Source organism: Nothoprocta perdicaria, unplaced genomic scaffold, assembly GCF_003342845.1.
Source record: "Nothoprocta perdicaria isolate Ctin4 unplaced genomic scaffold, notPer1 scaffold_30, whole genome shotgun sequence".
Classification (NCBI taxonomy): Eukaryota; Metazoa; Chordata; class Aves; order Tinamiformes; family Tinamidae; genus Nothoprocta; species Nothoprocta perdicaria.
The window spans coordinates 4,638,215-4,650,823 of record NW_020455533.1 but is presented as its reverse complement, the minus strand read 5'-3'; the positions used below and the strand labels follow the sequence as shown (position 1 = coordinate 4,650,823).

General features: G+C 50.6%; 1 protein-coding gene across 1 annotated transcript in view; it reads left to right on the top strand.

Moving 5' to 3' along the window:
- Positions 1 to 2,249: 2,249 nt before the first annotated feature.
- Positions 2,250 to 12,609, top strand: part of SLC7A5 (solute carrier family 7 member 5) — a 33,695-nt gene continuing 23,335 nt past the window's right edge. Inside the window, exon 1 of the mRNA XM_026042314.1 lies at positions 2,250 to 2,852. Within this exon, the coding sequence (XP_025898099.1) occupies positions 2,252 to 2,852 (601 nt within the window). The 5' untranslated portion in view covers positions 2,250 to 2,251. The remainder of the gene's footprint in view (positions 2,853 to 12,609) is intronic.

Below are 12,609 nucleotides of genomic sequence, written 5' to 3'. Positions count from 1 at the left end.
GTCTTCAAAGATGCTGCAGAGTAACGTGGGGACCTGACGAGAGTTAATGTCCGTWGGCAGGACTGATAATAATCCTTACCTTTTGGAAAGTGCTTTGAAGATATAAAGCACTATATGGAGACCCCCTAACACCGTGACTGCAAAGAAGGTAATCTCTCGGTGACACCCATGGAGAAACAGTTGCAGAATTAGCTCTGATTAATTTGCAAGAGAGTCAAACATGCAATGCACTTTAGATATGGCTGTTCAGTGGCGCTTGTGCTCTTACTCAGTTGGTTCTTGAGCTGGTGATTTTTCAAAGGAAAAGTGTCAAAACTGAGGTTTAAATTTGCAAATTCTTGGTTCCGRTCTATAGGAAATTTCTGCAGAATTTTACGCAGGGAGAAGAGGGCAATTTGGGCCCATTCATGTAGAAGTTGATGGACGTTTCTGCAATGCGAGTGTAAAATCAGGAATAAATTCCAGTCATTAAGCAGTTAATTGGTTTGCATTAAGGTAGGAACTTAGAACTCTGGAGCCCTGGTGAAGTAAATGCATTGATAAATGACTGTTCMCTCAACTGTGCAACTACGTTTGAGCATTAATCCCCAAATACCTGGTGTCTACTTTATATTTTCTTTCCAGCCCTGCACGTTGGATCTGGAGATAACGCACGGAAACCTGCTGGGACAATCCTGGGGACATTGTCAGCACCTGGGAGGTTCCAATTTCAGAGGTGAAATAAGAAGTAAAATATTGGTAAATCGTTCTTTGAAAAATACTTAAATCACAATGTTAGGCTAGTTTGCTTGGAAAAAGGGTTTTCAGACTGCTGATGGTAGGTGTTTGCCTCAAGATGGCTTCCAGCATGCAGGGAAATGGAGAATATGCAAAATGGAACATCAAGGAATGAAAATGTTAAGATTTTTCTTTCTTTTTTCTTTTTTTCCCAGTACTTGTACAACTTGACTGGCTTGACAGGCAGCAGATCAGTGTTAAGTTTCATCAGAAACAAGATGTTCAGCAACATTACGTGATATTTTCCACAAAGTATCTTCCTGTTGATTTTATTCTCTACAGATCGGATGCACTTTATATTGCACGAACAGTTGCAGGGCGTGGTGGCCATCTGAAGCAAGGAATATTCTTTCTGCAGGGGTAATTTTTGCCTTTTCTTTCTGAATATGGATGCYGGTATACATCTGGAAATGGAGATTGCGAAGGCCTGCGAGAGCAGCACGGGGACAGGCGACCRCTAGGTGTCACGTTCTGATAGTGGCTTCATGGAGCTGCCGGAGCGCCCAGGGCACCGGCCTGCTCCCGGGAAAAGCTTGGAATGGTCAGGATGCTAAAATCTGGGCAAGCCACCTGGAAACGCTGCTCAAGTGCTACATCTTTCCCCACGTTGCAGATATCTCAGTTCTGAGTTTTATTTTGCAGGAAACCTCCGCCCCAAGTGCCCGAGGGGATGTGTGTCGGAACCGTCCAAGGAGGAAGAGCGTGGCCCCGGGAGGAAGGATGCTGACCCTGGGTTTCGGAGGCAGGACGCAGCTCCTCACAGGATGCTTGGCGAGCTGCAGCACCGGAGGAGGTAGCGATCCCTGCTCTTGGTGGCAACACCACCCAGTGCAGACCCGGCCTTCAGCCGCCGGGCTCCTCTGGTGCCTCAGAGCCGCCGCGGAGCCTCTGGGTGTTAAACTGGCTGCTGTGGCGCCTTGGGAAGCAGCGTGCACGGGCGCAGCGCCATGGGGGTGCCCGTTTGGCAGCGGGTGCTCCCGGGCTCGGAGCAGCACCTCGCAGCGCTGCGCAGGGCAGCGAGCGGCGGCGGGCAGCACCGCGCGCCCRCACGGGAGCCCACGCGGGAGCCCGCGCGCCTCTAGGCCCCGCGCCCCGCGTTATCCCCTGCGTGCAATCAAATAGGAGGGGGATTGGCAGGAAAGGATGGGAGGGGATGGACGAACTGGGAAGGGGGGGTCTCCATTCACCCCGTTATGTTCCCAGGTGAGAACGTGCAGTAACGGGGCTGAGCGGCAAGGAAATAACGGCCGCTTCCACAGCCTGCAACCGCCGGCGGGGGGCCTTGCCCGCCCCTTCCCCTCGGATCTCTCCCCGGAGGGGCCGGGTGTGCTGTGCAACACCCCCCTCCGCCCCCCCAGCCTTCCTCCGCCTCCTCCTCCTCCCGGAAAGGAGGCCGGGCCGCGCGGGCGGGCGGCGCTTGCGGAACAAAAGGGGCGGCCGCATGGTGGAGGCTGCGGAGCGCCCGGCCGCCACCATGTCGGGCAGCGCGGTGAAGAAGCGGAGCTCGGCGGGCTCCTCGGCCTCCTCGCTGGCGCAGGAGGATGAGAAGCAGGCCATGGAGAAGATGCTGGAGCCGGCGGCGGGCGGCGCGGCGGCGCAGGAGAACGGCTGCGCCCGCTCGCCCTCCACGGGCTCCGTCGCCGCCGCCGCCGATGACAGCGACGGGGTGGTCCTGCAGCGCTCCATCACGCTGCTCAACGGCGTGGCCATCATCGTGGGCACCATCATCGGCTCGGGCATCTTCGTGACGCCCACGGGYGTGCTGCGCGAGGCCGGCTCGCCGGGACTCTCGCTCGTCGTGTGGGCCGTGTGCGGGGCCTTCTCCATCGTGGGCGCCCTGTGCTACGCCGAGCTGGGCACCACCATCACCAAGTCCGGCGGGGACTACGCCTACATGCTGGAGGTCTATGGCTCGCTGCCCGCCTTCCTCAAGCTCTGGATAGAGCTGCTCATCATCCGCCCTTCCTCGCAGTACATCGTGGCCCTCGTCTTCGCCACCTACCTGCTCAAGCCCATCTTCCCCACCTGCCCGGTGCCCGACGAGGCCGCCAAGCTGGTGGCCTGCCTCTGTGTCCGTGAGTACCTGCCGGGTCCCCTCACTCTGCGGCCACGCGCTGCTCCAGACGCCCGCTGGGTCCCACTGAGCATCCCTGGGAAGACGCAGGGAAATAAAATGCAGCAAAAAATCCCTCGCATCCCCGGGTTGTGACTCGGCACGGGCTGCGCTTTGATCCGGCATGAGGTTTCCCGCAGCAGCGTGTTGGGGAGGGTGAACRGGGCTAGGGCAGCGTGCCGGCTGCGATGGGCACCCGTGTGGGCCCTCGACAGGAGGACRTGATCAGTGGGTGCCGCCGGGGCCCGCGCTGGGCGCGGGGCTGGTTTCAGCACCCTGCTGCGGAGCAGAGCAGCCGTCCCCGGGCRCGTGTGCGACGGCAGCCGTGCCCGGGCACGTGTGCGCTGTCCCCACGGCGCAGCCCGCGCTCGCTCATGGCAGCTGCCTCCTCCGTGACGGCTGTCAGGCCCCGGTGTCGGCCTTGGTGTCCGAATCACCCTCTCCCGCAGCCRTCCCCTCCACGTTGCTCTGCAGCGGTGCCAGCCAAGCCTCATTTCCTGAGCTCCCATTTCCCGATCCCCCTGGTCACACCAGGCAAATTCCAGCTTCTTGAAATGCAGGAGCGTTTTCTGCCTTCCTTTCTTCCTTTCCCATTCGATCCYCTTCACTCGCACAGGGTTTTGCCGCTTTACGCAGGTAGCTGTGTCATGTTGTGGAGATGACCGTTTGGGAGAGCACATGCTTTTCTGTGAGGGCKGTATTAAGCAATTCTATGATTTATTTGGCACCTGAAGTTATCATCGGGTGGGTTTTTTTTCCTTTGTGTTGAGGTAGCAAAGAGAATTCTACTTATTTGTGCTGAGTGCAGGTTTTATTAGATTCCTTTATCACCTGGGGCTCGCCGGCACTCAGAACTTGCAGCGTGTGGTCCCTGCGGGAGAATATAGTCCCTGCGGGAGAATGTAGTCCCTGCGGATCCCTACGTGCACAGGCTGCCTCTTGCAGAGATGTATTGTGTGTCTAGCTAGCAAATCAAATAACCCAGGAGCGAGCAAAGCAGCAAACTGTGCTCCCCTTGGGCGAGCTTGAGCCTTACCCCCAGCTGAACRGAGAGGCTCTAGGCAGTCCTGTAGCCTTTCCACCTCTTCTTAGCAAAGCAAATCGTAGTTATCCTGCATTAAGAGCAGATAGTCACCCAGCTAAGAAAGATGGAGCAAGATCAGGAAATAGTTCTGCTGGTTGGTTTCTTGGAGCAAGCAGAGCCATGCAGCAAATTTGCTTTTATCGCTTTGGTGCTGGTTTGCAGCATGGTGGCTTCAACAGCGGAGAGAGAAGGGGCCTTTGTGCAAGTAGTGTTTATCTTATAATTTATTTGCTGACAAGCTTACGGAATTAGCGAGATGATTAGCTGGGCTTTCTTATTGTCTTGTATCAAAGTTTTGCTGTACAAAAATGTAATGTCGTTGACAAAAGCTTTCAGAATGCATTTCTAAGAAGAATAATTAGCTTTTCATTACAAGGACTTTCCCGAAATACTTGTCATCAGGTGTCCCCATTCCCATTTTGCAGATCAGAAAACAGATACGGGGTAAAGTAGACGTGTCCATTGCAGGATGTATTCAGGAGCAGGATGGATTGCAGCATGAGACTTCTTGAAGCCAGATCTCCTGCCTGCTTTTGCTTCTCCAGTGAATAATATGAACATCTCCAACTTTCTTATGCTGGCAATTAGTAGTTTTCCTGAAACAAAATTTATTCTTGAACCTTTACCTTGAATTTCTCAAGATAAAAGCTGCTGATTCTCCCAATCTGCGTCATTTCCATGTGTTTTTTCTTTAAACTTCACTCTTCCCCGCCTCAGCCCCCCGGCTAATATTTTGTTTATGCTTTGGGTTAAATTTTTGTTTGCCCCTTTTGTTTTAAAAGGTCAGTTCACCAGAGATGGTCTTTGGCAAATTAGTTTGCTGGAACTTTGATTCTTGGAGTTGGCTTTTCTACGGTCTGGTGCCAAAACCACATCGTGAAATAGGAACAGCAAATGAAGTAAATCTGGTCCAAGGGCTTTGCTCGTCACACCAAGCTGCTGTGGACAAACAAGTGCTGTTGTTAGTGGTTGTTCCAAACATTCCCCTCTTTTTCAATAGCTCTAGGGTAGGAAAAATTGCCTTTTTGGGTATATGCTCTATACCTTAGCAAGTTATCTCAGAGAGAAGGGATGGTTTAGGAAGCAAAAAAGGAAATTTGGGTCTCCATACTGAAATACCCGGGATTTACTGAATAGCCAAAGCCCAGGCATCGAGAGCAGTGCCAGTTGTATTCTTTGCAAAGTTTATAATTCATCATAAAGTGGAATTGGCTGTTTCAGCTTCTAGTAGAAGGAGAAGTGGAGCATTTCCACTTAGAGCATTACTGGTGTCAAACAGTTGAATAAATGGTGTGTTGTTCAGTGTCTGCCACTGTGAAACACGAAAGAGAATTCCTAGGCATTAAGATGATCTAAATAAATCTTGTTCATGAAGTTCTAAAGAAAACAAGATGGGTGGTGGATGCAATTTAACTACAAATAGACATTTTCTGCAGTCAAGATCATAATCTACAGACAGTTGAGAAGTCCTAACTTCTGCCGTAAGCAAACACCAATGCTTATTAAAGTTGCCAAATTAAAATATGGGAATTCAGTACAAGGAATTCTTCTGCAAGACAGGTCAAGCTGTTCAACAAAACGTACTTTTATGTTCACTGTGAGCCAGCTAGTGTTCCCCAGTGGTAAGAATTTGCCCGTTTAGTTTAAGAGTTTGTGGATTTCTTGAGTATGGATCCCTTGGTATTGTATTGRACTAATTTATTGGTCTCATAAACTGCACGTTATTACTTGCTCTGTATGAAAGGGCGGCGTATGCTTTTAGGACGAATAAATAAGAAAACCAAATGCTGTGGAATAGCAAAATTGAAGGAAGCTCACTGAGTATCTAAGCATTTTTAAACAGAATAAATTCAAGTTCATGAAATAGAATTTGTGGCTATGCATGAAAGCACAGCAGTCATTCAAATCCCCTCAAATATGATCTTATTTAAACCAAATTCCCCCCTATCAACAGGATGGAGGATCAGTCAGTGGATATTAAATACCTGTATTCGTTTACATTATCGTATCAGTATTTTATACGTTAAAGAATTAATCTAAAGTTGCTGTACTTCACATCTTGATTGCATGTTTGATGCTACGTAAGTAAATGAGAATCTACTATGTAAGTAAATGAGAATCTATTATAGAAGTTGTTTCTTCTTATCTTGGGAAGTCACAGTGGAATATTTGCACATTTCTGACATGCTCGTTTGGGGGTTTTTTTCAGGTTTCCCTGATTTATTTTGACTTTTACATTGATGAAAAAAATGCCTGCTTCTTAAGTGAGATAGCATGTGCATTTTTGAAAGAACTTGTCATTTCTACATGTTGCAGGACCGTGCCAGCAGACACAGGACCATGGGTGGCAGTTCCGTCCCGCCTTTTTCTTCTCCTGTTGAATAGCTGGTGTCCAGTAAAGACCTCAATAATAGTGCTCCAAACCCAGGCTCATATCCATCTCTGAGCTGAACATGGCTCGGGGATGAAAAGTTTCCAAATAGCCAGGTGAAAGTAACTTGTACACTTATTATTTTCTATCTTTTGATTTGCAGATTTCCCACGTGGGAGAGGTGTCTGAAGGTGGCAGAGAGCGTTCCCCGGGGCTAGGGCGGACAGGAGCTGCCGCAGACAGGGCTCACGCTTGGTGTTCCACAGGTGTCTCCACTGATGCTCCCACAGCCACGTCCTCCTTCCCCGTGGCCCCTGCGTCCCCAGTGTGYTCCAACCCACCGTGCTCCAGCGCTTGCCCTTAACTGCGTTTTAACAATACAATCCACTCTGCAGAAGGTGGAGAAACGCTGCTGCTTACATATAAAATTACTCTTGATCTTTAGGGACTTGAGGATCACCTTTTGAAGCTTTTTTTTTTTTATCACTTGTTAATTATATATGCTAATCAGGCACTAATAACTGCTGTAGCCATCATCTGCAACTGCCAAAGCTACTGCCCATGTATGAATCTCCTTGCAGATTTCCTTAGGCTTTGAGRCTCCTGAAATGCTGTTTTGTGCTCTCTTGCAAGCACAAAATTGCAGTTAAGTGCTCGCATATTTGTCCTTTTTTGTTATGGCCAGACTAACAGGAGGAGAATTAGTAGCAGTCAGCTCAGGGTTGAGTCACATCAAGCAACACGTCCTACGGACGCGTGAGCGGCTGCCGCTGCCCTGGTGCGTGGTGAGTTAGAGAAGAACAGCGGTATCGAATGCAGGGTTTGGCAAAAGTACGTCCATGCCTTGAGTGCTTGCCAGATCATAACCATAGGAGTGAGTGTTCAGTGGCAGCATTTCAACTGGAAACTGTTTGTGTTGAAAGCAGGAACATCTTCATCGGGTACCGATGCTCTCCTTGCAGTCTGACAGGCTGGCTCTGTGACCGGCTATTTCAAGTGAGCTCCAGGTAGATTATGAACCCATCAAGTATTAGCTGGTAAGCAAGGAGAAAATGCATCTTAGGCTTGTCTGCTTAAGATGGGTGTATTCTGTGGCATTGATGCTTGGAATTAATCTGTCACGGCAAGCAGGGTGTGAAGCTTTGAAGTTTCTTTTTCTTTTTTTTTCCCAGAAAGGTGGATTAAATGACTGAGCTGTATCTGTAAACAGGCACTTGTTTGATGAGGATGGAAGGAGGAGGTCTTTGTAGAATCCCTGCTGCACGGTTAAGGTTGCAAGGCTGAGATTGCTTTTTTAAATCCACGTTTAATTAGAGAGCATGGCATTAATGAACAGAGCTGCTGACACCAGCAGGGCTCTCCTGAAATGGATAAAGGTTTGGAGGACTCCTATAGCACAGCCTGCAACGACTGCGTTTCTTGGCACTTCTTTTTTGGCTCCCACAACAAATATCCCATTAAATTTAATAGTATTTGAATGATTTACATTACCACTGAGATCTTTCAGAGTCTTGCTCTTTTAACATGAACAAATTGGGAACAAATCTTTTTTAGACAAACTCACCATGAATAGTCTAATTTAAAGCAACATCTCTAAGTATTTTAAATATTCCAGCAGTCTGATGATCCAGATGTTAGATGTGCTCAATAGATTTACTGCAATGGATCAGAAAGTTTCTTGCAAGCCAGTGCAGAGAGATGGATTCTGGCCCCCTGCACAGTTTGAGCAGCATGATCCCGGCTCAAACCTGCCTGCAATTCATCATTTAGTTCACCACCCAGAATCTATCATTTGATGCTGAAGTGCAGCCACTTTCCTCTGGATTTCTACTAAAAATGAGAAACTGTGGAGCACTGATGCAATAAGCAGTCGAAGTTTTGGCACCAAAAGCAGTATCACTGAAAGGATAACAGTCATATCCCAAAGATAGGGGGGGAAATAGGGCTAATTCAATTTGGGATAAAATTCCATCTAGCCCCGGGCATGTTTCTTAACTCTCTCCAGACCTGCCCTCCCGGTGATGAGCGGGTAAATAATTGGGGAATTCTGGAAGGTGGAGGGTGTGGATGCTTAGGCAGGGCTGTGCTACATAACAAAATGCTCGAAATATCCCCTTCTGCACCAGCTTGTCTGGTCTCAGCTCCAGGCATGTTTCAACACCAGTGGCTTCCCAAGAYTGAGAGCCAGGCGAGCGATGGAGCAGTGACAGCAGCGAGCTTTGCAGCCCTGTTCTGCTGGCACCGCGCTCCCCATCGGAACGAGAAGCATTTTTTTTTTTCCAGGGCTGATGATGATTCTGCAATTCCTTCCCTTCTGATTTGGAGACAGTCGTTGTCACCCGTGTCTTGCTGCTAACCCCCTTCTTCCTCTCTCCAGGACATAGGTACCACTTGTTTTCATCCCACTCAGAGGTCAGGGCTTGGATGGTGGTTCTGGAAAAGATCCATCTACTTAAATCATAGCCATAGGGCAGCTCTTGCCACTTCCTTCCTCCTCTCTGTTGTTGATGCACCCGTCCCCTCGTTTCTCAGCATTTGGACTTTCTGGGGAAAACTGAGAATAAAAAGGAAGCTCTAAACTGCTGCCAGGTGCTGGCATTTATTTTTAACGTGGACAGATGCATTTCTGCTTTCCAATGGCTTCACGTGCCGCTAAGCGCTTCCTTCCTCCTGCCTGGCCGCAGAGGCTGCTGCATTTTGTGCATTAGGTTTCTCCAGGGACTTGTCCCTTGAAGAAGGAACTGCGGAGGTTTCGCTCTGGCTTCTTGCTCGGCCAGGGCCTGGCGAGCTGGAGCTGCCCTGGCCCTTCCCATGCACGTGCCCCTGTGCGTTTCCCTGCATTAAAAGCCTCAGTTCGGATTGTGCTACTGGAAAGAGGCACCTGAGGCTAATGGGAGGCACTGTGACACCCAAGCACCCTGAGCAGATAGGTATTTATTTGCCTTTATGAATAGTTAAGACCTTGATTTCCCTGGGGTTTGCACTGTGCACAGGGGCGTGTACTTCCTTGTTTGCACTATGTGAAGGAACTCTTACTTTCAACGTGTCTCGCCTCCTCCTGGCTTAGACAGATGTTTTCTCCAGACAGTCTGCTCCTTTTAAAACATATGGACCATTCTGTCCCTTTGCCATGTGCTGCTGTCATCCCCCTGCTCCCTTTCTTGGTGGCCATCGGCTCAACTCATCCCTGTTAAACCAGGCTGCCCTGTCGTTGCTGGTGGAGACACCTGTCCTTGGCCACCACCAGCACTTCATGGAGAGCAACAGGAGCAGCCTTCCCTATAGGATGGAGCAGGGAAGTTTTGTGAGGAAGTGTGAGGAGAAAAGCTGCATCATGCTGTGGCAGCAGGAAATGGAGGTGCCAGCTTGTGTTGGTAAGGACTAAGTGCTTTGAAAGTGTCTAAATTACGAGCAGGAATCGCTGCAGGTTTCATCCTCTGTGGGCTGCAGTATTTCCATCTCCATTTCCCGGTGGAGAAGCAGGAGGGGAACATCTCCTGCTGTTCTTCCCCTTCCTTTCCTGCAAGATATTCCCCAAGTTCCTGACCCTGTGGGCATTTTCGTTCTCCACCTGTAGTGTCAGGAATAGAAATCCTTGAGTAACCTGCAGTCAGCTAATGGAGTTTGCTTATTCCAAGCGAGACGCATGCACACGTTTGTCCCCTTGTGTGGGTGGATATGGGATTACACGGGAAGCGAAGGGACGTCGCAAGGAGCCCCAGGGAGGTGGGTAGCCCTCCTGTGCAGGGCAGCAGCCCTCTCGGAGAAATTGCACAAGAGAGGCCACCAAAGACGGGCAGCAGGTCCTGGGCAAACTCCCATCTCCCTTCAGCAAGATCCGCGTGCGACCGGAATYGAATCCGCTCCTTTTTCCCGACTCAGCAGTGCTGTGGATCTGCTGCTTGCTTGTTTGCTCTCCGAGCGCTGCCTTTGCTGTGATCCTTGGCCACCTTCCCTTACCTCCAGCCCTACCTTTCCTTAAAGGTAATTGCCAGGTTCATTGCAGCATAAATGCCCAGCCCTTCTTTACCCGTGTTAGGGCTCCTTTGTTCCCTGTTTGCTGTGGGCAGAACCGCGTGGCCGCGGGGCAGCTGCGCCTGCACACACAGGAGCTGCTGTCACACGGGCTTTGATCATCGAGGGCTTATTTGATGTGCGGATGGCCACTGTCCCTTTCGATGTCTGCTTTGGAGGGATTAATTGTTATTGCTGTCGCCCACTGGGACCACAGAGGGAATAGCTGGAGCGGGATCCGCTGTGCGCTTCACAAGGCTGCTCTGTGAAAGCCTGTGGCTACTTGGTGGGGTTTCCTTGTGCTCGTGGGTGGCTCGCGCTGCGGCTCGCGCTTGCCCGGGCTGTTCCACATGAGCAGGGCCCAGAAGCATCATTTGCACTTGAGATCCTGGCATCCTTGTGGCTCCCGTTGTCCAAGGAGCATAAAAGCTGCCGCATGAGGCAGCATCACTGCAGCTCGGGCTCAGATCCCTTCTGCTGGGATCATTCTGGGGCAGAGCAGCGTGATGGGTCGCGCTGGGCGTCCGCCTCTGGTTCTGGTGCCAGCGCCAGCAGCCTTAGGAAAGGAGGCCCCGAAAAGAGGCCGTGTGTCTGATCCTGCCCTGYACTGAGTCATCCCTCTGGCTCACATTAAAGCTGGGCTTGTGCAGCCTTCCCCCTGCGCTCCTGCGGAGCGGTTCGTCTGAGGTGAAGGCAATGCCAGGAGTCCCTCGGGGCCTGCCTCACATGGGTTGCATCCCACATCAAAGGCAGAAAACTTTGTGCTGTAAGAAACCCCATTTCTGTGGTCTCCCGAGAAGCTGAACAACGCTGGAATTTGTCTCAGTTTCACTAAAAAGGTGGCTGGTCTGCCTTGTGTCTTGGCATCTGCAGGGTCCTTCCTGGTTAGCAAGGCAGTTCTCCTAGGCTGAAAGCTTTTAAATGTAGGGATTTCTCCACATGCCTTCTGGAAAGACTAATGTTGCTGCATGGTGGGAAAGCAAAGCATGGGAATTGCAACTTGGAAGACCACGAATCGCAGATGGCATGGAAGATCTCGCTGTTTTAGCCCTAAGATTTTTGTTTTTTGGCAAAGCTTGTTTCTTGGGCACTGATATTTTTTTAAAGGGTTGATACGGAAGCTTCCCTTGCTCCTCAGCTTGAGGAGGTGTAGAAGCTGCTCCCTTTTATGCACACCATGGCCATGCCTACAGCCCACGCAGAAAGCAGACTTCCCACCRGACCCAGAGCATGGTAAAACGACCCGAAATAGCTGAGTATTGAATGTGGAGGCAGAAGCCGCTATTGTCACAGAAACAGGCTGCCTAAATGGGGAAGAGAATGTCCATGCAGCACCTCGGCGGCCTGTGCTCACCAAGGGGAAAAGGGTGCTTTTAGACGTGTTAGCTCATCCTTTAAATATCCCTCTGTAAACAAGGAGAGTTTTATTTTTAGCCTAATTGCTGTTCGAAGTGAATCCTGGCTCCTCTGTTCCCTTTCCCTCCTCCCCACTAGGATTCACCAGGGTGGCTTTAATAGAGAAGCTGGAATATGTGTTTARGGATATTTCAGACACGTTTCCTCCCCTCCTCTCCGTCATGTGGACGTACTATAAGGCAGCCTTGCTGACTGTTTTTCATACATTCCCGTGCCCTGTATGTCTGCAGGGTGCCTGAGCGTAGCTGCAGGCAGGTACACAGGGATCCAGATCACTCTTAATAGCTGCAAACGCTCCGCACTCCTCAAGAGTGCCAAATAGGCTGGAAATGCTTTTTATTGTTGTGTTAGGCTGGAAACACGTTTTATCGTTGTATTTTTTCACTTCTCTTTCCCATTTCTGTTGCCTGTGTCGGATGATGCTGCAAGCGCATTCCCATACTGGGCTGCCTTGTGACGGACTTTGCTGCTCCCTGCCTGGATTGATCCCTGTGCAGCTTCCTTAGCAGAGACGCAGGCGCTGGAAACCTCTCGGCCTCATGTATGTGGCTGCTGCGGGGCCGGGCTCCGCAGCCCCTGTCAATGGATGATGCAACTCGGAGTGGTTCCGGAGCGGCAGCTCCGACGGGAATCGCTGCTGTCCCACCGGTACCGCGGCCCCAGAGAGGGCTCCGGGAGGCCAGGCAGGGAGGGCGTCCCGGCACGTCCATGTCCGTGTGTTCCAGGAAAGCTATTCCCGGCTCTGGCGTGGGCTGAGCTCTGATTCCCTGACATGTTAGGAAATGCAGTTGCTTTCTCATAGGCCACATTGCCTGGGATGAGCCAGTAGGGTCT